Source organism: Pristis pectinata, chromosome 16 (genome assembly GCF_009764475.1).
Source record: "Pristis pectinata isolate sPriPec2 chromosome 16, sPriPec2.1.pri, whole genome shotgun sequence".
Taxonomy (NCBI): domain Eukaryota; kingdom Metazoa; phylum Chordata; class Chondrichthyes; order Rhinopristiformes; family Pristidae; genus Pristis; species Pristis pectinata.
Window position 1 is genome coordinate 15,696,193 of NC_067420.1, and position 27,261 is coordinate 15,723,453.

A 27,261-nucleotide genomic window follows, 5' to 3' on the forward strand; every position below is an offset into this window, starting at 1 on the left:
ACAGCTGTGATGAGCACTACTTAAGATATTAAAGCTTGGAACTGTTAATGCAAGGTTAGTAAATGTGGATACAATGCAATACTTTGATCTAATTGAACAGATTTTGGTACAATTGTGCCTGTGGGCACTGACTAAATGACAGATGCACTTGCTGATGATGCCCATTCCATTCACTTATTCATCCATGAAATCTCAGCAACAATCTTCATGTTACTACCAAAAAGTTGTGCCATAAATGAGCTTGCACAAGATGGGACTGGTCAATAAATCTTTATTCAAGACAGAACACCATTATACAGCAGTACCTTCAGTTGTTTCAAAATAAAACTAAATTCACCCAGTACAATAGGGATAACGGGACTCATCATTTCCCATTAAAGTCTATTGAGTGAGACTTAATTTTGGGAAAATGAGATGAACACTCAGCTTTAATAGAATTCTAAACAGTGATCAGTAAATTAAGACTTTTTTAAAAATATATAAAGGAAGCACAACATAAAAATCGGGTAGATAGAACACCAGCATTTAAGTTAGTAGGCTCCTCCCAAAAAATTTGTTCATCCAGTCCAAGCATTTTCAATTAAAAACTCTATTCCTCTTCAGGACACCAATTTTGCTCCTTTTAAAAATATTTAAATATGCTCAGTTTAACATTTCCAGTGAAGAGCTTTTTCTTTTGCTTGTAATCACTGAACCTCACAACCCCTTGTGACATATTGCTTCAATTCCTGAACCATTACACAGTAATAATCCAATGTGTCATCTGGGTGAAGGGAAGGCCCAAAGAGCCTGTAACTTGGATACAATTAGCCGATTTCATCCGAGAGTCTAGAAGCTGGAATAATTAGCCTTGTGAGGAAAATGTCACGACATAGCATTTGACTGTGTAGTTTTACTGATGATCCCCGATAATTATTTATAATTTCAGCTAGGCCATGAGGGAAGTTGAAGGTTCATCTTCCTACACCATCATAATGCACTGATTTTGATCATAGAAATGATCCAGTGGAAACATGGTCTGAAACTGAGTTGGGCTAAAGAAACCACACATGTATACTCAAAACACAAAGTTAATATGAAATCAAACTTCATGTAAAACTAAATTTCTATGTTGATATTTTGTAAAGTTGTGTGCAAAATAACTTTGAACATTTGATGCAATATGATTAGGATTTTTGTTGCACTGTTAAATGCGATTTTGAGAAACTCCCATGTTTCATTTCAATACAATGCATTTTGGCTCGTCTACCAGGTTCACACGTTTTTGCTAATTGATAATTAGATAAAGCATAGTACAACCAGGAATTGTTTTCGGCTGGACCTCTTTATATACTCACGTAGCCCTTAATTGTGATTTTGATGCAATTTAACCAAACTAAAAATTTAGTAGAATCACACCCAAATGTAAAGGGAACCAAACAATGTTAAGTATTGCTTGCCACAGCTGTGCTACCCAGGACTAAATAGTATACAAAAAGAGTTGGAAGACTGAAGCTTGAAGCATTACCACAGGTCATACAATTTATTGCTCATTTTTTTCAACGTAGAAGAAAAAGCTCAGTAAGAGTTACATGATTTCCCAGAAATATTAAACTTCAGGTACCAAAAATCTGTTCTCTGCTTGAAGAATCTTTCAACAAAAAAAAGAGCCTAACATTCCAGAAATGATGGCCCACACTTATTAGTGCCAAATAATCAATATAGTTATTGCAAAAACAGAAACACTTAACAATTTTAATTAGAAATGGTACAATTTCAAGTTCAGAATCAAAATGGAATACAAAGCAATTTTATATATATTTATAAAGTCTCTGATTACATTTTAAGGTATGAACAAAAAAAAATGCAATCCAGAATGAATGGAATAGTAGTGTTCTATACATATACAAATCACAGCTTATTTGATGTGGATCCTGTACTTCAAATATGATCAGATTTCAGTGGACCAGCTGACACCCCTTTTAAACATTCTGACGCAGGTGTATTCCATTCACAGCTTTCAATAGATCTAAGGTTAAGAACATACAAAACTGTTAGAAAACAGTGGTCAATCACAACTTCAAAACACAACCCAAGAACTCTAGAGGATTCAAGATTTCATGCATTATTAAAGTTAGTAGCATGTGAATGACCACTTCAGCAGCATAATGTATTAAATAAATTTGAGGAATGAAATTTAGGAAAAAAAAGGATATTTTTGAAAAGTTGAACCTCTGCCACCTTCAATTGTTTGCTCCCCTTTTTCTCTTGTACTTTCCTTTGAAAATGCACAACTGTCAATGAATAAAGCAATAAGCATGGAATGGGAGTGAACTGCCTGCGAGAGCATTTCCAGTGGTTTTTTTAAAAAGTGTGAATAAGTCATTCCAGTCCCAATGACATTGGCACTAAATTACCTCCTCAATGCAGGGACAATTTGGGATAAACAAAAAGCTGCCCCTGCTAGCGATTGCTTCATTCATTCATGGGACGTGATAAAGACATTGTGTCTTGAGGACATAGCTGGAAAAGCCCAGCATTTAATTGCCCATCACTAATTGCTCTTGAAGACTGTGGTGAACTCGTGCATTCTTTCGGAAGTTAATCCCTCAGTATTGTTTGGCAAGGAGTTCCAATGACAATGAAAAAGGTACAGCAGCACATTCCCAAATCACTGTGGAATGCAACTTGGAAGAAAACCTGGTGGTGGTGTTTCAATACTCCTGCTGCCTGTCCTAGCTGATGCTAAAGGTCATGGGTTTGGCAGATGCCATCAGAGTACCCATTGTGAATATATAGAGTGCACTTTGGTTGCTGTGCAAACCATCTACACAGTCTGTTAATGGTGGAAGGATTACATGTCCAGGATGGTAGGTGAGATGCCAATTGAGAAAGATGCAAGATCAAGGCTTACTGAAGAAAAATGTACTTTGGATGCGGGAAGGACTCCGCAGGTGAGCAGCATCAGGGATGGGTATTGGTATATTATTGTCACTTGTACCGAGGTACAGTGAAAAGCTTGTCTTACAAACCGATCGTACAGGTCAATTCATTATACAGTGCAGTCACATTGAGTTAGTACAGAGTGCATTGATGTAGTACAGGGTGGGGGTGGAGGTGGAGGAAGAAACTGTCAACATTTCAGGTCAAGACCCTGTATTAGGACTGAGAGTGGAGAAGATAACTGGTATAAAGAGGAGAGGAGGATGGGTGAGACAGGTGGGGGAGTTATTGTTTCAATACTTTTGCAGCAACTGCTGTCTTTCTTGCAATTACCTTCTATTGATGGGCTTCATTGGGTCATGTACTCTTTGTCTAAAGATCCACCGAGAGTGTGATTAATGCTCCGTTTTTGTGACATACTGTTAGAATGTTGTAGATATTGGAGCGGTCTCTTCCCTTTATACAATGTAAAATAAAACACAAATTGGTTAAAAGCAGATAAATTTGCTGTCCTTTGCCATGTATTCAAATTAAAACTGGTCATCATACACACTTAATGGGACAAAATGTCAGGTTACTGATACAATTGTCCAAAGTTTAATTTGCTTTTTGAATCTGGTTCTTTCCCTTTCTCCCTCCAACTAAAAAATACAAACACTAAGATTACTTATAATATAAGACCCTACATTTCAAAATACATGTTGCACATGATACACTTATTAAAAGACAAAATATTCCATACAAATCCAAGTCTCTAAAAAAAATCTTGCTTTTATTTTAATTTTTTCAAAGAAAATGTCATCACAGATGATTTGGACTTAATTCAGCAGTGGCAGTCTTGTCTCTGTTACAAGATCATGGATTCACACTTCATTCAAAACTTGGCACCTAATCAAGCTTAATTTTTCAATAGAGTATTTAGAAGTGTTCATGGAGGACAGTGATATATCAGTGCACAGTGAAATAAAAAAGTTACCCTTTAAAATGCGCTTACTGGTTTAATTGGCATAGTTTAAAAAACAATGCAAAATATACAACTGACTGAGGAAATTGTACACCACATTATCTGGAAGCAACCTACAATAGCTCCAGGTTTAACACTAAGGCTTGAAGGTAGCAGACCGCAACTAAAATGATATCACCTGGTTAGGAAGGGCAAGGGAGTAAAACAAATTAGCGTCATGATCTTCATATAGGGATGAAGAATAACGAATCTAATTCAAGACCAGTCATCATCAGGAAACCCCCAGGTCTGGAATGAATCAGTGGACACTCAGTACCTAGGCTGGGCCAAATACAGCAAACAGGCTGTGGTGCCCTGCCAGTTTCTACAAAACAATATTTATGTTTTCATTCTTTACAAGTCCTATATGAACTTTACTCTCAGGTTTGATGGCCAAGAGACTTTTGCATGCAAAAGTGTGGAGGAGGAAACAAATTTTCAAGGGGTCATTAATCATCTTAACTCTGACCAGCTTTTAGACCATAGGAAGCATCTGGATACTTGACCATATGGGTCCATTAGGTCATCAACCAAGTATCATCCTCATACATTTCCAGCAGAGTTGTTGGATACAACCTACCAACCCTTTCTTCATTAGGGCATCCAGCCAACCTTCTCTGATGCTGCCTTTACCATATATAAATGTATAAAACAGGATGTAAATTGTATTTTTTGTAAGGCATGAAGAGATGTTTTACTTTTATACTGATACAAAGAACCAAGACCAAGGTTCTAGGGCTATCGTCATTTTAACTTAACCTGTCACCTAATTAATTGACATAATTCTGGATATAGTTTTTTTTAAATATTCAAAACCTCTGCTGAAAGCTGTCACAATAATGTCAACTTCATTCTAAGGGATACAGTTCCTGCCAAAGTTATACTTTTGTTTTAAAAAAGTATATATGGGAACATAAAGCTGTAAATCACAAAACTTTATTTTTTGATAAAGAACTAAGAAAATGGGCTCATCTAACTGACACTGAAGGAAGTGTCGTCCCTCAAGTTCACTGATCTAAGTGAGGGGAGTTGGAGAACAACATTTCATTTGGCTAGAGTTTTTGGACGGAATGAGAGAAAACCAGTTACCCCACTTATACTCTCCAACTGACTCCATCTTAAAGTCAGGGGAGGCAAGGGGGAGATTAGTTTGTGCTTCCTTCAAACCTCCCACAGATATTTACTGTGTAGGATAATATTTATCCCAAATGGCCATTTTTGATATATCATAAAGCTGCAAGAACCTTGGAACTGTACCATGGAGGAGTGTCTGGCTTCAACATAGCCCCAATTAGTTAGTGGAAGCATTAATCATTGCTATGCTGTTCAACACAAAATTAATGTTCTTTTGTGAAACAGGAGACATTAAAAGTACCTTCTTCTGGAACACTGACAAAATGAGTCTTTTAAAAGGTCTTAACTTTTAAAATGAGCATGAATCTTGCAAAATATCAAATTATTGAAAATAAGCAGTAAAATCAGTCATCACTATTTTTAAAAAGGAATATTTGTTTCAATACCTAGCACCACCTTTTTCCAGCACAAAAGCAGAAATCAAGCAAGTTTTTTTTAGAAAAAGGAACTGAGGCTGTTCAAAAGCTCTGAGTTACTACACAAGCCTTTCAAATTCAAACAACTTTCTCAGAATGAAGACTCAGGGGGATTAATCAGTGCTTAACTGTTGGATACAAAAAACACTTGCACTAAATTTCTGACGTTATGCAAACAGTTTTCCCATCACTATCTTCTAAAGCTGATGCACTGTACATAATAAACACATCAGCAGAGCCATATCCAACCAACAGTACTGTATCCTTAAAGTATACTAACTGGCTAGCTGGAAGATGTGAACAGTTGCTGTGCAACAATAATCAGTTTTTCATACCCTTCGCTGACAAATCTCAATGCCCTGTATGTGTCCCAAGTTGCATTATGACCAGAAAACAGCAGGGGAAAATGATCATGTTAAAATTCAGGACAGGAAGATGTCATTAGCATTTCTGATATGCCAGGGCCCTTCTCTGGCTACTATGAGCCTCGGCATGACTACTTGACAGCCTTCATTGTCATCAGTGCTGACAATCCCTGCAAAGTGCAAGGCAGCAAGTATGAATAAATTGCATTAAATTAAAAGCCACAAGCTTGATAAATCTCTACAGTAGCATCATACTCTTGTCAGGCATGATCCTTTCCAAGCAGCTGGCTTTATTTTTCAGACATCAACCAGCTTCATCAACCAGCAAGTCAGGCAAGATGGAATGTCGCCACCTTGATAGGGGCAACTGATGCAAAAATAACAGGAAATGAGTGGCACCAGAACTTTCCTGTCTCCTCTGGGCAAAAAAAAAATCAGTATGATGAACAAGCAGTGATTGGAAACATCATGGGCTAATCAAGTTTGCTGAGTGTAATGCATTTCCCATGTCACTCCTGATCTTTCATCCAACACAATACTCAGCCCCAGAGAATGCCGTCACAGACCAACAAGGCCTATTTTGTAATTCAAAGTGCTCACAGATACTTTGGGCTTGAAGACATGCAGCGTTTCCTACTGCCTACGTTAGCAAGTGTAAACTGAAATTTGGATCAGTGACTTCTCATTCAATATCTATTTCTAGTGGAAATGGTGTTAAAAGATTTAGTAGGGTAATTAGTCCTCAGGCTTGCATCTTACTGGTTTCCAGTCCTCTAACACTGACAGGCCACAAATTTAATCTGAAGATTGATGCTGCAGATTTAATACGAATCTTCATTTAATCCATCACATTTGCAAAGTCAATAATTGACTCAACAACTAAAGATCAGCAGTTTGTAGACAAGTTCAGAGACAATCATAATGAAGTTGCTGGCCCAAAGCAGATGGCGTTGTCAGCCATTCAGCCCATGTGAACACCGATTTGTTCTACGTACATTCGTTTTAATGCTTATTCATACGAATCAAAAGGAGGTGATATTATACTAAAGCCTCTAACAAAATAAACACACAAAAAAAATGTGGACTGTGCAAAACTGGTGATGAGCACTTTGATGTCAAGCTATTTTCTGAATGTCAACTTGGCTTCTGGGAACTTAGTACACTTTTGGTGTGGGAGGGAAGGAGAAAGAGGGTTACAGAGAAAAAGAAAAAAAGTATTAGAAATAACAACTAGTTTACGAGGCAACATCCAAAGATAAAAATAAAATTTAAATATCAATGCTCTGTGAGGGTATAAATGAACATCTGGATCTGGTTAATTAAGCAACACTTGAACCCTTCTCTTGGCTCCTTTGAATCAAATCCTCAGATCCCAACTTTATAAAATGTAAATGCTCAACCTTCAGAAACCTTTTTTTCAAAAATGTCTTCATACAGCATTGATCACACTTTAAAAATGTTTAAAGCAAAATATAAACCATTCCTACCTTCTTGAGCAATATTGGGATCTCTACTGTTACTGGGTCCACAAGTGCTGTACAGTGAAGCAAGATCTTGTGGGTTGTAGGAATTCAAAATTTTCAATACATTCCAACGAGAATCAATTCCATTTGAATCCAAGGCTGATCCTGGCTTAGTTGATACCCCTGTGCCTCTTGCCTGAATCGGGGATATCTCCTGAGATAATTTTATATTTCTTCCTTGGATACTCCTCCTTATTCCAAATGAAAGCTGATCATTTCTTAAAGGACTATTTATTTTCATTCTTTTAGCTGTAGGCTCATGCGAGTCCAAACCTCCCTGATTCTCGGACACATTAGTAAGACACAGTTTGCTAACATTTGGAGCCCAATGACTGTCATATCTAAACAAAGGTCCCCTGGGTCCTTCAGATTCATAGTCCAATTTAGTACCAGATTTTTCAGACACATTTCTCTTACTGGTACCAGCTTCTGAAGATCCATTTCTTTCTGTTTTTTGCACCACCTCTTGCATCTGTCTAGTTTCAGAATGTACAGATCCATAGCTTTCAAGATGTACGTTAGGATTCTGGGTCACCTTGAATGCTTTAAAGTCACCAGAAGATCTAGAATCTGCAGCAGAAGGAATGAGATTATTGCACAGAGACTGGTGTGAGGAAGATGATAATTTTGCCTTCCCAGGCAGCAAGTCTGAAGCATCTGGTGGAGCTGCTGGTAGTGGTGACTTGGTCCGACGAGGAAACTTTTTGCTCATTTCTTTGGTGGCAAGCAAAGAAGAAACATCTTGACCTAATAGTGCAGGAGGGCATCCAGTGCGTCTGCTTTTGACTGACCCGCTATGAAAAGCATTTCGAAATCCATTTATCGGACTTGGATCAGGATTACACTTGTGTACCAACCTTTGGTGCATCACTAAGACCTCTGGGTAATAAGTTCTGTAGGTACAAAATGGGCACGTGTTGCTCAGTAAGGCACTCTTGGAAAATGAGGTAGGTGCATTTCCCTGAGGACTACCACCGCTGCACAGACTTTGCTGATATATTGCGGTACAAAGATTCAAAGGCTTTTCCGATAAGTTGGATTCATATTTATCACAGTAGTCCTCCATGTTACCTCTAGCACTAATGTAGCATTGGTCATTTATTGAAATGGGTTCCACCTTCGTACTCCTAGCATTATTCTGTTGTGTATTATTTTCTGCCAGTCCTTCCATTAAACATTCCTCCAAAACCTTGGAATCATCTAGTTCAGTAACAACCTTTGCATCAGAGTTACTCCTCTGCAACTCATCCACCAGCTTTTCATCCTTCAATTTCTCACCAGGTGGAACAGACAACAGTGCATTGCAGAAGATCCGTCGATTGTGATGGAAATTTGTACTTTTGTTCAGGTCTGGGTATTCCCTACTCACATTTGAAAACTCCGCATTTTGAAAAATTGGACTAGTTGATGAATAAATCTGTTTCTGTTTCCCCCGAGAAAAGTCTGCATCTACATCTTTGGCACTGTCCGAAGAATCTGTAAACAACCTCTTGGAGTCTGCAGATTCCTGAACAGGTTCATCATTTTCTTTTGGTGCTACTTCCAATTTTGGAGTTGCCAATGAATTCTTCAGAGGATCACTCCTTTCTTCCATCCTTTTCTGCTCACCCTTGTGATGCCGTTCCAAGTGATACTTGAGTGAGGTTTTTTGAGCTGCTGCATAGTCACAGAGAGGACATCTATGGGGTTTTTCACCTGAAACAAAAACAAGTGCATTTTACTTGCTTTAAATATGCCATAATATTAGGATAGACCAATTTCTTACACCATAATTATCAAACCTTAAAAAAAAATTCCATGAGCCAGACCCTCATACAAGTAATTGAATGATTAGCTCCGTAACTGATAAACATGGCACGGTAGTGTAGCAGTTAGCGTGACACTATTACAGCACCAGCGACCTGGGTTCAATTCCCACTGCTGTCTGTAAGGAGGTTGTACGTTCACCAGTGTCTGCATGGGTTCCCTCCAGGTGCTCTGGTTTCCTCCCACATTCCAAAGACATACGGGTTAGGAAGTTGTGGGCATGCTATGTTGGCGCCAGAAGTGTGGCGACACTTGTGGGCTGCTCCCAGCACACTCGACGTAAAAAGATGCATTTCACTGTGTTTTGATGTACATGACTAATAAAGAAATCTTATCTGATTTCTGTCTTTGGAATTGAGAATTATGTGCCATCCATGAAAAGAGACAAGAGGAGAGAAAATGATCCAGTGGCAAATTTATGAAGCAGCAAAAAGGTAGACCACCAGTTCAGAAAAAGTTTCATTGCTCGCAGTTTGTTTTTGTGATTGGGAGAAAGGACAGAAATCAATAGATTATAAAAGTCTGTGTTTTTCTTTTAAAAAAACAGCTATGAATAAGGCAATCAAGAATCATGAATGACTGCTCTGGCACCCTCCAGAGATCAGGTTTCACATCTACCTGGTCATGCATAAGGAAATTGGGGCGAGATACGAAAGCCTACTAAGTTCATAACATTGGGACACTGTTTCTCAGCAGAGATGGCAAAATGCTTACGGGAGCAGTCAACAGATTCGAGTACACAAGAGCTTCTGGGACCAGATACCCTCAGTGAGCCACGTCAGGTCCTTAAAATGGCAGAAGTACTATATTTCAGTTTAGCTTGATGCATCAGGCACGCTTAATGGACTGGGTTGATTAGATAATCAGGATGGGCGAGGTATTTTGAAAGAGTTTCTCACATTACAAAATCAGCAAGTTGGATACTAATATCTATATGCTTCTGTGCCCCAAAATGGATATACAGTAAAACTCTGATAATCCAGTACTCCTGCGATTTTGGTAGTGCCCGACTAGCAGATTTTCTAGATTACTGGATATTGATAATAATATCCAAACAACTTACTTCCTTTTTTAAAAAATATACAAAAAACATGTTATAACATTATAATTTTTTTTAAGTGAACCTGGTGAGACTAAAAGGGGGCCAGATATATACAAGCACTCCCAGATCCCAGCTCCAATTGCAAACCTACCCAAGTTCCTCACCCTTGCTGCTCCAGATCCTACCCTGGCTCCACGTGCACACCGTTTGCACCCCCAGCTCCCACTCTAGTGTGACAAATGAGCCAGATACTGGGCCTGCAGGATTTCTGAACAATGCCAATGTCCGTAACAATGAACAATTGAAGTTTTACTGTACTCCACAACCTCCAAGGAATTTTAAGAGGATAAAAAGCTCTATTGTCCTTCAATACCTTGCTGTTTTATTGGTAATCATGATGTGCAGAGATAATCTCGCTTTGAGCGAGAGAAAGAAAATGGACAACAACCAAGAGAAAATAACATGGAGAGAGTTGTAGACCAGGAGTTTTTTTAATAAGTGGCTGAAGGGATCTTCACTGACAATGGCTCAAGGAAGGAGAGTTATCCAATTTAGTTCCTTAATGTAACATGCATTTCTTTTTGCTCCTCATGATTCACAGAAGGTTAACCAGTGAGTTGGTCATCATATTTTGGAAGCTTTAATTTCTGCTTTCCACATAAAACTAAAGCTTCCCAAATACTTTAAATGTAAAACACACCATTTTTATACAGGTTTAAAAAGCCTTAGGATACAGCCACAGAGGTTGAGAGTTTTCAGTGTTAATGAATTAAAAATTGATGGGATTACTACAACAAATATTAAACAAATTATTTGCTCATGGATAGCCAAACCAATCACCTCACCCATTATATTTCCAGAATGGAGCATTACTAGCAAGATCAGAACTTATCTTGAGAAGGTGTGGTAACTCACATTCTTGAACCATGTAGTTCTTCCTGTGCAAGTATCCCATATCGCAGAAGTGCAGGATACTTAGCCTTGCAAGTATGTTCCACCATTCAATGTGATTTGTGACCCAACTCTACATATCCATCTTTTCTCCATTTCCCTCATTTTGAAAGGATTTCAACCAAAAGTACATCACTCATTTGAAGTTAACTGACCTTGCATCAATTGCCATTCCTACCAAGTATGCCAAATTTCCATGTAATTTATGAAGTCGCCCAGAAGGATTATCCAAGAAAGGAATTCATGAGTGATGTGGCGAGAAGGAAAATTCCATGTCCAGTGAATAAAACATTCTATTGTTTAGCTAATAATTCTGACTCTTACTGCTTACAAGTAAGGAAATACTGTGTTTTAATTAATGTATCAATTTGAATACAGTGATATAAAGCCAACAGGGCAAGTTGCAAGTAAAAAGGGTGAGGTGGGTTGTTAACTAAATAGGCTTGGAATATAACATACAGCTAATCAGATACCATCAAAAGTTAATAAGCCCTTAATTATTGCCATGAAGACCTGGGTCATTTAAGTAGATAGATTTGGAGAAGTCCAATGGATTTTAATTTAACTAATGGGAGAGAAATGAATTACAGGAATGTTGCAATAAATATTCACAGTACAGAAGGTTATTTTTTTGGTCATTGTACTGGTAAAGTCCAAAGGTTAGAATAGGAGATTGCATGATGGATAATACATTTGAAAGCACTAGGCCAGTAATAAGGCAAGGCAAATTGTACAGGTTTTATGAGAAGGGTCAAAATAGTTCTATTTAAATTGAACATTTAATTATGGAGCATGGTGTGTAATTCTGGGTCACTTCATCTGAATGAGAAGATGGATTTTTTGCAAGTGTTCAGGACTGGCCATTTTAGGCCTTAATTAGTCAAGAAATACTTAAGCTTGTTTTTTTTACCAAAACAAGAACAATTCCTTTAAAATAAATGCAAAGAAAGATGGAGGCCCTGCTAAGAGTAGAGAACAGCAATTCGGAATTCACAATTCGGAAGCTTTGAGGAAGGTTTACTCTTTTTAACCAAAAGGAAAGCAGGATATGTGAAACAGACTTCCAGAAAAGATAGGTTAAATGGTAGTACAAAAAGGAAATGGATCACCACCAACATTAAGAATGATAGCACTGCTCAACGGGAAATAGTACTGCAAAATAAAAGAGATTTCACTAATTAGGCCCTTAGCAATTGCTCAACTTAGCAATAAACAGTCCCATTGGTTACAGGCGTTATCCAGCATGTCTGAAAAATTCCTCTTTATATAGCAGTGAACAAATAAAACATAGGTAGGAAGGAAAAACTGAGTGAATTATTTGTAGTAGAATGACAAAGGGGATCTGACCGTAAAGGCCTCTCTATTTAATGTCCTTGAGCAACTTAGATATTTTTGTAGGTCTCAACTCATCATGGTTCTAACCAGATTTTCCCTTGTAGCATTGTAACAAATTTTACAGCTTTACAAGGAAATGCAGACACACCTGTGTGGATCCTGAGATGAATATTGAGGTAATAGTTTGAGCGGAAAGACTTTCCACAGTAACTGCATTCACCAGATGAGCCAGACTCTCTGTTTCTTCCTCGTTCTGAGCCATCCTCGCTCCGATCTGTAATTTAAAAAATGGTTTTTGTTTCATTCCTCCTAAATTATTCCATACAAAATGTACAGCTCGCAACCTTTTACCTTAATTCAAGAGGACTAGCCAATGTACACCTTAACTAGAACAAAATAGTGTTTAAAAGTGACCAAATTTAAAGGATCATGAAAATATTGAAGATGTACTATAAAAAGTAATATTTTAAATTTCCATATTTCCAAACTACAATAGGAGGCCAGTTGCCCACTGAGTCTATGCTGGCTCAGAGCAATCCCATTCCCTGCTTACTTCCCCACACCAACACGCACGGCTTCGGGACGTGGGAGGAAACCAAACCACCTGGAGGAAAACCCACTCAGACACCGGAAGAATGGTTTAAAAACTCCGCAGAGACAGCACCAGAGGGTAGGATCCAACTCAGCGTCACTGGAGACTCAAGACAGCAACATTATCTGCTGCCAAACTGTGCCACCCTTCATCTTGGAACAGATGCAGTTATATTTTGTAGAACAACTGCAATTGCATAAGGTGATTGGATGCAAAGTTATAAAACTCCAGAAACCTTCATGTTGCCTTCGCTTCAACTACCTCCCATTGCAAACATACTGCCAGAACAAGCCAAAGTGCTTGTGTTCTCTTTCATTCCCTTGTACTTCACAAACAAGGCAAATGATCACCAACATGAGTATATGCAAACGTACATGCATCACTGCCTCCATATACAGTGTACAACGCTTTGTGCAATCATAATCAATGCCTGGATTACCAACCTAAATCTTCATCTACAGTGTCCAATTACGAATTTTCCAAATCAGATGCACTGCACGCACGTGTATTTTCATCTTGCAAAATGCATTCACAACTGATTTAAGTTGGTAAGTGCAGAAGAACAAAAATGAAAAATCTAATTGACGAATTAAAATGACTTCTTTTTAAAAAACACCTGGCCAACATGGCAGCAAAACTAATTTATGCATTACATGAGTGTTACTTTGGGCTGATTGCAAAGTTCCCCATTTGGCAACATTTCTTTGATTATTATTTAAAGAAAGTTTTGATAGAACTACAGGAAAAACAATGTGGTGCAGTAGTGAACTGAGCAGGGTAATCCCAGATTTTGAACCTTTGTCTGTGCTCTCAGGTTTATTCTCAAGCTGCAAGGTTCATTTTTTAAACAAAGGCAGGAACTTTGCAGCTGAACTTTGCATTGATCCCGACAAGCAGAATTTGTCAGGATAATAGAGCTGAAAAGGTCAGCATATATGAACTATAATCATGCACCAATATTACGAGAAGTCATGTACTCGAAGTTTAAATGCATGATATAAACTAGATAGGAGACGGTCTACAGGAGATTTAAACAAGTTTTAGAGAAGACATTTTTACTCTAAAATGCAACTTGATTAACTTTTAATTAATACATGGACCATCCCTTTTATATACTGATGATCTGAATGCCATTTCATCTTTTATTCTTGCATCCCCACACTATAATTGATGAAAAACTATACCAGCAAAGTTCACATTCACAAATGGGCCAAACTGAGCTGCTTGTGGTTGACAGTAGTGAAGTGAGCTGCCAGTGTCCCAGATAACGGTTGCCAGCACATCAGTCATTCTCCTCCATCCCTGATCTCCCAACTGCACCTTATATCCAGCCATCAGATTCACAGCAGAACTGGAGTACAAACAGCAGCTCCATTTATTCCAAGAGATCATTAACGCTGTGTGAAAAGTCAAGTGCACAGAAATAGTTCACTTAGTTCAGTCTTTGAATCTGTTCAATGCAGCAAAGCTTTTGACAAGCTCCCACGTAGTAGGCTGGTCCAGAAGGTTAAGGCACAAGGGGTCCGAGGAGCATTGCCAAACTGGACCCAAAATTGCTTGGTGATAGGAGGCAGAAAGTGGTGCTGGATGGGTACTCTGACTGGAAATCTGTAACAAGTGGTATAGCACAGGAATTGGTGCTGGGACCTTATATAAATAAATGATTTGGATGGGAACGTAGGGGGTACGATTAGCAAGCTTGCATAGCAAGACAACGTGAAAATTGGAATTTTAGATAGCAAAGGCAGCTCTCCAAGGATACAGTGGGAAATAGATCAGCTGGAAAGTTTGACTGGGCATTGGTAAATGGAATTTAATCCAACAAGTGTGAGGTAATGCACTTTGGGAGGTGAAATTCTGGGAGAACACACAGAATATATGGCAGGGACCTTAGGAGTGCTGATGTACCGAAAGACCTTAGGGAGCAAGTCTATAGCTCCCTGAAATTGGCCTTGCAGGTGAATAGGCAAGGAAGAAAGCATTTGCCTTGATAAGCCAAGACAACAACTATAAGAGTTTGGATGTCACATTGGCAAGATCACACTTGGAATATTGTGTAGAGTTTTGTTCTCAGAATGATGTGGTTGTAATGGAGAGGGTACAAAAGAAATTCACTCGGATGTTGCCTGGAATGGAAGGTTGTAGTTACGAGGAGATTGGATAGGCAGAGTTTTTTCTCATTGAAATACAGGCAGCTGAGGGATGAATTGATAGAGGTTTTTTAAAATTATGAGAGACACAGATAGGGTAGATGACGGAATCTTTCCCCCCCCACAGCAGGGGCACCAGTGGACACAGGCTTGTGGGGAGAAATTTAAAGGAGATCTGTATTGCAAGCTTTTCCACTCAGTGTGGTGAATATCTGGAACAAGCTGCCAGAGGTGGTAGTGGAGGCAGATGTAATTACAACAAACACTTATAAAAGGCATTTAGGCAAGTAATTAGATAGAAAAGGCAAAGGGGGTATGGCCCTAATGTGATTAGTGTAGATAGGCATCACACTCAGCATGGATGAGGTAGGCTGAATGGGCCTATTTCTGTACAATACGTTTCTATCATTCTATAACATACTTTTAATAATTAAAAGTAATAATTATTAGATGTGATTTAACTAGTTTTTTTAAATCTCTGAATGCTAGAAACATTCTAAATTTCTGTCAGAGACCCCAACTTTAACAGGAGAGGCTCTGCCTCATCTCCTAATCAAAGGTTTTCTGAAGATGGGGTCTCAGTGATAAGCCATTTATGGCCTAGTTGCTGTTGAGGTCCATGTCCCAATGCCCCACTCTGATTGTGAGTCAGAGGATGATTGGTTTGATGCATTCATACCACATTAGCAGGGGCATGAAGACAGGTCATATCAAACACCACTGAGCTTAATGGGAACAGAATTGTAACCATGGGCATTAGATACGTCCTTCCACAGTGAAGGCAATACTAACAAGTGGGACAGTTGTAGGCTACAATAAAAGCTAACAAAGGCAGTTGCCATTACATTAATGTTTTTGAGCATCGGAATTGCATTTGATATTGTAAATTTACAGAGATACTCGACTGACCACTATTAACCTAGGGCTCTGAGCAATAAAACACCAGGATACCTGCAACCTAAAAATCAAATAGTTTTATTTCAATAACATCAAAGATGTAGTTGCATTCTGTGGCCACTAGATAGATCTGTGCACAGTCCTGAGGAGTTTTCCTAATTTGTCACCATTCAAGCATTAGCAAGACTAGCTTAATTGTTTAAGCCACTATTTAAAAGGTCTGGATTGTCGATCATGACTTTTGATGCTCCATAGAAACCATATTTTTATGTACTTTGCAATAAATTGAATCTTTAGCTTGAAACTCCCCTGAAGCTCTATCACAGCTAAATGCCAACTATTGAAAAACTCTTGATATAATGGAAAAGTATATAAAAAATATATATAAAAACTAGCACCTTGGAGCCATTTCACAAGTATTGTAGATGCAAACACATTCTCCCTCCAGCACAAATTATCCAGCGTAGTAGTAATGATGTTTTACATCAAGATATTTATGATTGAGATAAAAGCACTTAAATGCATTGTCTGTTCATAAATGATTACAAGTTTAAGGAGAGAAAAAGATAAATGTTCAATTCTGCAAATGACAAATTTGAAGTTTCCTTTAAAAAAAACAATCTGCTGCATGGAAGGAAGCATCAGGATAGTCCAGCTGTATTGGTTTCCAATCTTCCCAATGACAAGTATCATTGAAGCTTTTATTCAGTTAAAAGCCATTTTATCAACAAAAGTATTGTAATGATTTTAAATGGTAAAAGTTGGTGAGAGACAAAGGGGACAAACCAAATTTCTTTAGCCTCCTGAGGAAGTAGAGGTACTGGTGAGCTTTCTTGGCCATGGTATCTATGTGATTTCACCAGGACAGGCTGTTGGTGGTGTTCACTCCCAGGAGAGCTTTTCTGGACCTATCAGCAGTTTGGTAAACTGAAAATAATCTTGTTGTAATAAAATGGCAGAGCACTAGATGGTGCAATTGTACCATAATCTCAAAAAAATTTAAAGAAAAATGAGTTGTCAGATTGAATATTGGAAGAACAAAAGAAGCCAGGCAATTTACCACAATGACTCAAGAACTGTTTTAAGCAACAACATGCACCCAAATCCAAGAACCATTTACATTTATAAATTTGATCTAATGCAAGTTTGCAGATGATACCACCATCGTAGGCCGTATCTCAAACAGCGATGAGTTGGAGTACAGGAAGGAGATAGAGAGCTTAGTGGAATGGTGTCATGACAACAACCTTTCCCTCAATATCAACAAAACAGAAGAGCTGGTCATTGACTTCAGGAAAGGGGGCGGTGTACATGCACCTGTCTACATCAATGGTGCTGAGGTCGAGAGGGTTGAGAGCTTCAAGTTCCTGGGAGTGAATATCACTGACAGCCTGTCCTGGTCAAATCACGGCCAAGAAAGCTCACCAGTACCTCTACTTCCTCAGGAGGCTAAAGAAATTTGGTTTGTCCCCTTTGTTTCTCACCAACTTTTATCGATGCACCATAGAAAGCATCCTATCTGGATGTATCACAGCTTGGTATGGCAACTACTCTGCCCAGAACCGCAAGAAACTGCTGAGTTGTGGACACAGCCCAGCGCATCACGAACACCAGCCTCCCCTCCTTGGACTCTGTCTTTACCTCTCGTTGTCTTGGTGTAGCAGCCAGCATAATCAAAGACCCCACCCACCCGGGTCATTCTCTCTTCTTGCCTCTTCCGTCAGGTAGAAGATACAGGAGCCTGAGGGCACGTACCACCAGACTTAAGGACAGCTTCTACCCCACTGTGATAAGACTATTGAATGGTTCCTTTATACAATGAGATGGACTATGACCTCACAATCTACCTTGTTGTGACCTTGCACCTTATCACACTGCACTCTCTGAAGCTGTGACACTTTACTCTGCAGTTAGTGTTTTTACCTGTACTACATCAATGCACTACCTCAAAGCACTCTGTACTGACCCAATATAACTGCACTGTGTAATGAATTAATTGGTATGATCAGTATGCAAGACAAGTTTTTCACTGTACCTCGGTACAAGTGACAATAATAAACCAATACCAAATTTGTTTCAGTTTTCCTTTAAGTTTAAATGGAAAGAAACACATCAACCAGACTGCCATTACAGGGACAAAGTACAAACATGTTTTAAATCCCTAAAATACATGTTTAGCTAGTTAAGATTTTAAGTGGAAAGAGAATAAACACAGCAGGGACTACACTACTACACCTTCCTGACCTGCTTACAAATGCTCCACATTTGAATCTGTCCATTCAGGTTTCTTCCCCAAAATGGCCGTGATTAACATCATTAATTACCTCATAAATGATTGCAGCCAAATGTAATTTATTCCTTCTCATCTTTTTTGGTTGTCAACAGCCTTTGCCTCCATAACAGCTTGGTGTTATCCAGCTACTTTGGATTGCGTTTACCTGACTCTCATCAATGCCAGAGAGCCATCTGCAATGGCTTCTCCCAAGCCTCCCTTCTTACCACTGGTGTCTACTGGCAGCATTTCCTTCAAAGTAAAAACACCCCAAACAGAGCATCTCAGTTTCTGGTCTCTTGTTCAACCCAGAGTATAATTGCTCCACCATTGGCAGCCATGGTTGCCAGGACTGGAGTTCTCTCCCAAAGCCTGCAACTCTTTCCCTTCTTCAGATCAGCCTCTCGTGATCTGCTGATATTGCTTCACTAGCTGTGATGCAGCAGGCTAAGTTTTTGTGATAACTGAACTACTTGGGCAATTTTGTTGCTATGTTAAAGATGCTATATAAATGGAATTTCTGAACAAGACCTTGCAGTCATACCATTAGAAGAACCATCATTAGTAACAGCTGGAATAATCAACTCTGCCTTCAGCATCAAGGCTCTGATGTAAAATGGTTGAGGAGTGAGTTGGTCAATAATATATATGTCATTAGTAACAAGGTTCAAGCCAGTTCTAAATAGAAATTCATTTCATCCATTCACTGTGCCATCAAGAGTAATGTCAACAAGATATTTTTGGCCTCTGCATTTAAAATACAGGTAATTATCTAAACTACAATCACACAGCACAATGTATCATTGTCTTGTTAAAAGCTGTTGCATTGTTTGGCATTCTGTGTCACAAGAGGCTATTTTAAAAGAGTAAAGCATATTGGAGGCGATCACATTACATTCATCTGATACTGCCACATGAAAGTAATCAGTTTTTCCAAAGTTTTAAAACTGGGAACAATTTTACACTATGTACAATAGCTTATACAGTAGTCCTTCATCAAAAAGATATCTCAACTTCACCACAATTTCCATTCTGAAACAAAATTACCTCTTGTTTTCATCCCTTGCCAGTGAGAGAGTAAAGACACTTTGCATTGCTTGCAGACTCAGCTTTTCAATACGTTTATTCAGTACCTTTCCTCCAATAAGCATTAGCTAGCAATCTCTGTGTCACAGACCTTGTAATACATGTGCAAATATCCAGATTTATTTGTAGAGCCAAGTGAAAAATGCACATTTTACTCACTTGGATAATTAATCTGGAATATGCTCAAAGCACTCGAAAGAACTGCCTCTGTGCTCTCATGTAATTCTCATATTTCAAAAACATCAAAATAACACTATTGAGTTTTAATGGGGATAGGCCATTAACAGCAGCAGTAATTAAGATACTTCCATGTGCAGTTAGAATGTTTGCAACTGATGTATAAAAATGTTCTGTAATAGATAATTTTATCTTCTCTTAGTATCTTTGCCAATTTTGTTGATTTAAATAAGGCAGCTTAATAAATACTTTAAAAATAATTAAAATCTGTAATAGACCATGATTTCTAAGTAAGGCTGAGTTAATCATTTTAATTAAGATCAGCTGAACGTTAGAAATTACAACAGAAAAACATGTCCCAAAGAATGTTTAAAGGGAATTACAACATTCTCTAGAGCAGGTCCCAGTACAGTGGGACACGACTACAACAACTGGGGGCTTAAATAAAACTTTTGTAGCCCAAAATCTGACCTTCCAAATACAAGAGAAAACAACAGACGTGCTCCACATGTGGTTTAACCACTCTCCATTGTCCCCTTTAATTCATGTATTGATTAGAGAGAATTAGATTGCACACTTCTGTTAAGAAACCACAACCTAGAAATTTAATCACAAAATTATTTTTTGTTTTCAGCGGTAACTCCATTAACAATGATTCTTCCCCCCCCCCCCCCCCCGAACACTATTATAATAGTATGTTTATTGAACCACAGTGAGCCCAAAATTTGATTTGGTACTTCCCATTACACATCCAGAAAGTGATGGAAACGCTCAGCAGGTCAGGCAGTTCTGACAGCATCACTGACGTGAAATCTGAACGGTTTCTCTTTCCACAGATGCTGCCTGACCTGTTGAGCACTTCCTGCATGTTTGGTTTTAATTTCACATTTCCAGCATGTGCAGGTATTTTTGATTCTCACTTCCCATCATAACCTGCTCTGCTCCGAATCAAGTATTTTGCACATCTGATGAGCAAAGAATATTTTTGTACAACTACTTGCCCATTCTCCTCCATCCACTCCCCACCCCCAAGATCATGGCCCTTCTCAACACCAAGGGTCTAATCACGCAATCCAGCTTTCCACACCTAACTGCACATCTATTGATCACAGGCCTCAGTGACTTATTGATACCCACTCCAGATCACAAGAGGCCCTGGACTCACTGATCCCACAACACTGGCCCACCACCCCCAAACCCTGACCACAACAGGCCTGGCTCTCTCCACCCAGGGCATAGCAACCCCTCAAGTGACCTTCCATGCCCTGATTGCAGGTCACTGCAGAAGTGACTCCTTCCAATGGAAGGCACCGATTTCACATTCCTGATTTCACCAACTGACATCCTCCAATTCTCACCTTCAACCCTCCTGTTCATCGACAATAGTCACCCACATCTCTATCCTGCGAGCCCATGGCCTTGTTAGTTTTACCTTTTAAATGCTCTGCACTCAAGCTACCTCAGTGGGTCTCTAGCAGCATTGAATGAACCACCACCTAAGTATTCAAAGTGCCATTGTGCAACTGATGAATGCATCTTCAAAGTTGATGATCCCATTCCTATCTTGGTGTGCCCTGCCACTTCCAATACTTATGGGAAGAGGTTCGGCAATTTCTTTAAGAAGTCTATGAATTTGACAATAGGAATACCCAAAAAAAAATCTTATTGAGGGCAACTGTGGCAAATGTTTACATAGATTCTGTTCCAAAGACAAAGTGACAAAAAAATTTTTTTTAAGTGTTTATGACAAAAGATAAATAGTATGGAATCCATGTCCAATGGGGTTATAACCACATACCTGATGAAAGTCCTTCACCTAGTACTCCATCTTCTGAGCCCTCTTCAGAGCCCTCCTCGGGCTTGTCGGTCCCTGGACTGCGATCTTCTGCTGCTGTGATAGAGTCTATAGACTGAGTGCCAGGTTCACTGCCATCAACTGAACTTGGTGGATTCTCCACACTTTTCCTGCCTTTCCTGTGTACTCTGGAGTGCAGCACTAATTGATGGTATGTTCTGAAGATCTTACCACACACTGTGCAGTTGGTTGGTTTATGTTTGTTCTGAGTTAATTTTGGATCAACATCCACTTCTCCCATTGGAGGTGACCCATTCTGACCTACACTGTTGTGTTTGATCTTAGACTTTTCAAGGTTCTCCAAGGTCGTACCATGATTGCCTTTATCTATGGTCCAATGTTCACTGGAATCCTCTTTATCAGATGATTCCTCCTCATTCTCAGAGTTTGCTATTTGCCCTGGATCTTTCACATTCTCTCGGCCTACTGCCACTTTTCCCTTTGTGGCAAGCTGCCAAGCTTGGTAGGTATTGAAGGGATCAAGCTCAGGTATCCATTTTCCCAGTTTCACAGATTTGTTACAATTTTGTGACAAGAAAGGGCTTAAATTCAGCATCTGTAGGAATCCTTCCTGTGACAGTGCAAGTTCTGGATTTGAGGAGTAATCATCTATTCGATCTGTCAAATCTTTGTTGTGAACTTTGCTATGTTCCTTTAAGCTATCTTTGTTAGGGAAAAGAAATCCACATACCATGCACATTTTGTAGGGAGAAGCGACATTTCCCAAAATTGCCTCCTGCATAGCAACATTATTGATCGTCGCAGGACCTTCCGAGTCTTGCTGAGACTTTCCCCTGGCTTTACTTGAATGTGTCCGCATGTGGTTTTTTAGAAACCAAGGCTCTTTAAAACGCCGGCCACATACATTACAACCATAGGTAAAGGAATCCTTGTGTTTCCTCATGTGAGTTTCCAGATTCAAAGCACTCTCACAGGACAGTCCACAAACTTTACAGCTAAGCTCACCATCATCATTTTCATCATTTGCCTCCTGTTCTGGAGAGCTTAGAGTGATGGGCCCCTCTTCAACAGGGCACAAACCTTCTTCTACTCTGAGGACTGCTGGCTCACAGAGTGTAGGCTTGTGCTGAATTATCACATGGTGATGTAGATCTTCTAAATGTTGAAAGCCTTTATTACAGAACATACATGGAAGAGGTAGACACTCTTCAGGTTGGACTACGTTTCCTTCCAAGCTCTCAAGAGACAAAGTAACACCATTTACTGGTTTAACATCAATCTTAGTCACATCCGGATCATTAGGAGTGATAGCATCGGATGGCGCACAGAGTGTAGGCTTGTGCTGAATTATCACATGGTGATGTAGATCTTCTAAATGTTGAAAGCCTTTATTACAGAACATACATGGAAGAGGTAGACACTCTTCAGGTTGGACTACGTTTCCTTCCAAGCTCTCAAGAGACAATGTAACACCATTTACTGGTTTAACATCAATCTTAGTCACATCCGGATCATTAGGAGTGATAGCATCAGACACAGTATTTGTGATATCAAAACTTATGGGTGACAAATTGGCCTTATTTCTTCCAGTTTTTTTTCCCTGTTGTAAATGGTCTACTTTGTGCTTTCGAAGGTGAATTTTCAAATGGGCTTTTGGAGAAGTTTTATGGTCACAGAAGGGACGTTTCAATGGCTTTTTATTTGTATGCATGTCCATATGCTGTGCCAAAACACTACTAAAAGGAAAGTATTGATCACAAATTGAACAATGGTGCTCAAATGAATTTTTTGCATCTGAAAAATCAAGCGTTGAGTTCATGTCATCTTTGACACCAGATGTTTTCATAATCACACTCTCAGTGGGTTTCAGCACAAATTCATGCAGTTGGTCAGTAAACCAAGGCATAAGCTCTTCTTCAGATGTTCTTTCCTGGTCGTCTTGATATTGTATTCTCATCACATTGAGACAATACAAAGCCTTAGAGTTTCGATTTCAAGCTCAAGCACTTGCTTTTCCCGGTTCCTTGTACTTACTGATGTAGATGTTTCAATTGCTGAAAGCAGAACACAGAGCATTCAAAAAACAGGATCAAAACTGTCACTAGTTATATTGTTCAAATATCTGGTTAACAATTATGCTTTATTGCTTAAAAACTTTGGAACTACTTTTCTAACTGTATCAAGACAACACTTTCCACTGCAATACAAACGTCAGGAACATAGATTAGAAAATCTGAATCAAGTTACTTTTTACAGGCCATGGGGGGGGCAGCTTATTACACAATTTGGTAAACATTCATTTCTGCAATGGCTTCTGCTGAAATGGAAACCAGTTAGTCTGACTCCATTTTTCCCTGACTGTCCAGTCTGGATTTTTGCAATCGAAATGATAAAGCAGCTATCGGAGCCAACTGACCAAATGCAAATCAAATGCAACTTTTCTTTCACAGCATCTGTATTTGTTTCCAATGCAAAAATACCACAGAGTTAGTGTCCAAGTTGTATTGCACCTCCAGAGACTTCATTGTACTACTATTTTACCAAAAAAGCCTCAGACAAAAAGACTCGAAGCTGGTATAACTGTGATAGATGTTTACTAAACTTGCCATAAAAATCCTTTCCTATTCCAGTATAAATATTACTGAAATGTCACAAAAGATTTATCAACTTCCAAAGAGGTTGCCCGGCTCTAAAAATTAGTTGTGTTTTTCTTTTAAGTGCCTCAATCCCTCAGCTTTTACTTATTCACTAAAACAATGTTCAACTTTGCAGACCAAGCAACATCTTTGGAGAGAAAAAGTCTATGACCCTTCTTTAGAGCTGGAAGAAACTTAACAGACAACAGATTATTTGTCAATACAAATAAAGGGAACAGACAATGGGTTGGGGGGGGTACGGAGGGGCTTGGAGAATGAAATAAATAAAAGGAGGTGACTGAATAGAAGGCGGGAATGTTAAAACTAATGATGATGCTGGACAGAGATGGGGAAATAGGGTTTAAGAATAGTTAAATAGACATGTTAGGTTTATTCTGATAATGCCAGAGTTTGAATTCAGAATGTTGTGAAGTGCTAATCAAAAGAGAAGGTGCTGTTCCAAGTTTACAGTGCAAGAGACCATGTGCTAGGTTCCACCCAAGTAAACCATTGCTTCACTTGGAAGGAGTGTTTGTGGCCCTGAACAGGAGGAAGAGGGAACAATATGACGCAGCACCTCTAGCACTTGCAGGAAAAGCACGGCTGTGTTCAGGATGATTGAGAGGAGAGAATATTCTGAATACTAAAAAGAGGGGGGACAATGTGTTTTGTGGTGATACAACCAAGGTTGTGGAAAAGAATTCATTGAATATTGGAAGTTGATGGAATGGCAGGTGTGGGAAGACAGGGGCATAAGTGCAAGCAAAAAATGTGCAAAATATTCAAGCACAGTCCCTTCTTCAGAGCCAGTGAAGAAATCATAGAAAAGTACACTTTCAGCCACATCATCCACGCCAAATGTAATGCCTATCTGCAGTAATCACACTATGTTGCATTAGGCCCATATCCCTCTACTATCCAAGTCCCTGTCCAAACACATTTTAAACATTGTAACTGTATCTGCATGGAAGAGCCAGAGATGCTGTTGTGCCCATTCACCATCAGCAAGCTGATGGTTAAAAAAAAATCACCAAAGACACCATCCCTGACTTCGTCATTAAACCTACTGATAAAGGTGAATCCAAAGGTCTGAATGCAGCAGTAGGAAATAAAAATTAAGATCAAATGCCACATCCAGAGTTTTCAATAAATGTTTCGGACCAAGTTATAGAGTAGTGTAGGTGGATGATCGAAAGGGCCAGGTGTGCAAGGGTCGTGGTTAGGGTCTCAAAAATCATATGGTTAACTTCTATGGTCAAAAATTAAAACTAGAAAATGAAACAAGGCCCAGCACCCGCAGTTTCCAAATACTGCCACATGGTGACACTATGTGATAAAGTGCTTCAAGGAAAAACAAAGCTTTCTTCAGCTTTGCAATTCTCAGTGTTTATTGCTCCCATAATTTCAGTTCCAAACCAGTATCAGTAAAATGGATAGTTCCATAGCCTTGTTAAAGTTAAAAATACACAGTCACTGCCCCTACAATAAAAGGACAAATGCAAAACACTGGATCAATGTAACTATCCAACAAGAAAAATGTTTATGAATGGGACAAGTCTATGCTAGAGCCAGGATACTGTCCAGTTGGAACAAGCTCCAGGCAGTAAATAGGCCTCAAGCAGACAATTGCTTAGACCCCATTCCCAGTCTTTGATAATACAAAACATTTAAAACTATTCCAATAAACAATCAAAAAACACAAAATACTGGTGCATAACTAAAAACATAACAAAAAGTAAACAATGTTTGACCCTGCAGAGAATAAAAGGGGAATAGGTTCACCATTCTTATGCCAGCCACCCCACAAATGTTAATTTGAGGGCTATCCACATACTAGTCTCCTCTCCAGATGTTAGTGCTCCACTGCTGGGGTCAAATGGAGAGTCCGGCAGCAACACAAGAGGTCAGGAGCAGTGGGAACTAACCTCCAGGTCATTTCAGGCTTCTTGATTGGGCCAGGCATGTACGCAAGTCCAAGAGGTCTAAACAACTCACAGCTGGCACGTCTTAGAGAAGGACTGTTGTCAGTCAGTTTGATTCAGCCCACTGTGTGGAAAGCAGAAGTTTTAACGTATATGATACAGGAAAACAGTCTGATTTGTTTTTTAATATATAAAAATACACAACTGTTTAATGTATAATTGACCAGACTGAGGTCTTTTAAAAAATTTGTAACAAAAAACCAACTAGTCATTGAAAATCAATTTATTCATGGAGAGACAGGAAGTATTTCAGTTTATAATATGAAAACTGTGCAGGACACAACTGTGTGCTTATTACTATTTTCAGTGATTGAGAGTGAAACAAAGCCATCTCCAACTACTTCCTCACACAACTTGCTATTTGCACTACCTCAGAAACCTAAACTCCCATGCAGCCGATAGCAGCAGTGTAAAGCCCAAAACTTTACCCATTCATCACAATTATTTTTGCAGCTGTGGACTTGTTCAACTTTTACCTTTGACGCCCTTGCCTCCAATAAATAAAAACTTTAATCTCCTACCTAATCTTCCTCACGGTACGTAACTCACACCTTCACCACTGTCACTCAAGATTAAAGAGTAAGTGTGTAATTGGTGGCCAGCTAGTTTAGTAGAATCCGTTCAGCCACATTTAAAATTCTACTTGGGCATGATTTCTGTCAAAACTACAAACAATTGTAAGATCACACTGTGGAGAGACTATCTCTGGATTCCTCTGCCAATCCATATTCAAAGTCCAACGAGTTCACAAATATTTGTCAGCATGAATACTAGTAAGCCATTGGCTCTCTGGAAATCCCTTATCATTTAAAGTTGGACCAACATCAGCAAGAACTACAAGCTGTTTGAATGTAAAATGTACTTTGTGTTGTTCAGCACGTGTTGGTCAGGAATTTTGTAACCAAACTATAACCACTTCAGATTATTACAGGAAGCCATAAAGACTGACCTGGTGTTTCTTCTGATGTAATTTCAAAATGGAGTCAAGAACAAAAAACAAGAAAATAGTGAGCAAACACAAGTCTGAAAAAATTATGAATATTAAATTTTTAAATAAAAAGGGAAAATGCCAGTAAATAGAGACAATATTCACGGGATTCCCATCCCTCCCAAGTTGTGTTAATGCTGCAAAAATTATTTTAGGATAAATAGGTCT

At 39.0% G+C, this 27,261-nt stretch overlaps 1 protein-coding gene across 10 annotated transcripts in view; it reads right to left on the bottom strand.

The window, feature by feature from the left end:
* Positions 1-251: 251 nt before the first annotated feature.
* Positions 252-27,261, bottom strand: part of znf217 (zinc finger protein 217) — a 52,392-nt gene continuing 25,382 nt past the window's right edge. For 6 of the 10 annotated variants that reach the window (XM_052031507.1, XM_052031510.1, XM_052031508.1 and 3 more), the window contains exons 2-7: positions 26,049-26,169; positions 21,470-23,541; positions 12,646-12,771; positions 7,328-9,058; positions 3,256-3,378; positions 252-2,008 (exon numbers count right to left, since the gene is read on the bottom strand). In XM_052031507.1, coding sequence (XP_051887467.1) covers positions 3,272-3,378; positions 7,328-9,058; positions 12,646-12,771; positions 21,470-23,444 — 3,939 coding nt within the window. In that variant the 5' untranslated portion in view covers positions 23,445-23,541; positions 26,049-26,169 and the 3' untranslated portion in view covers positions 252-2,008; positions 3,256-3,271. Of the gene's footprint in view, positions 2,009-3,255; positions 3,379-7,327; positions 9,059-12,645; positions 12,772-21,469; positions 23,542-25,905; positions 26,028-26,048; positions 26,170-27,261 lie in introns of those variants that run through there. The other 4 variants (XM_052031515.1, XM_052031514.1, XM_052031516.1 and 1 more) reach the window with 2 other exon arrangements.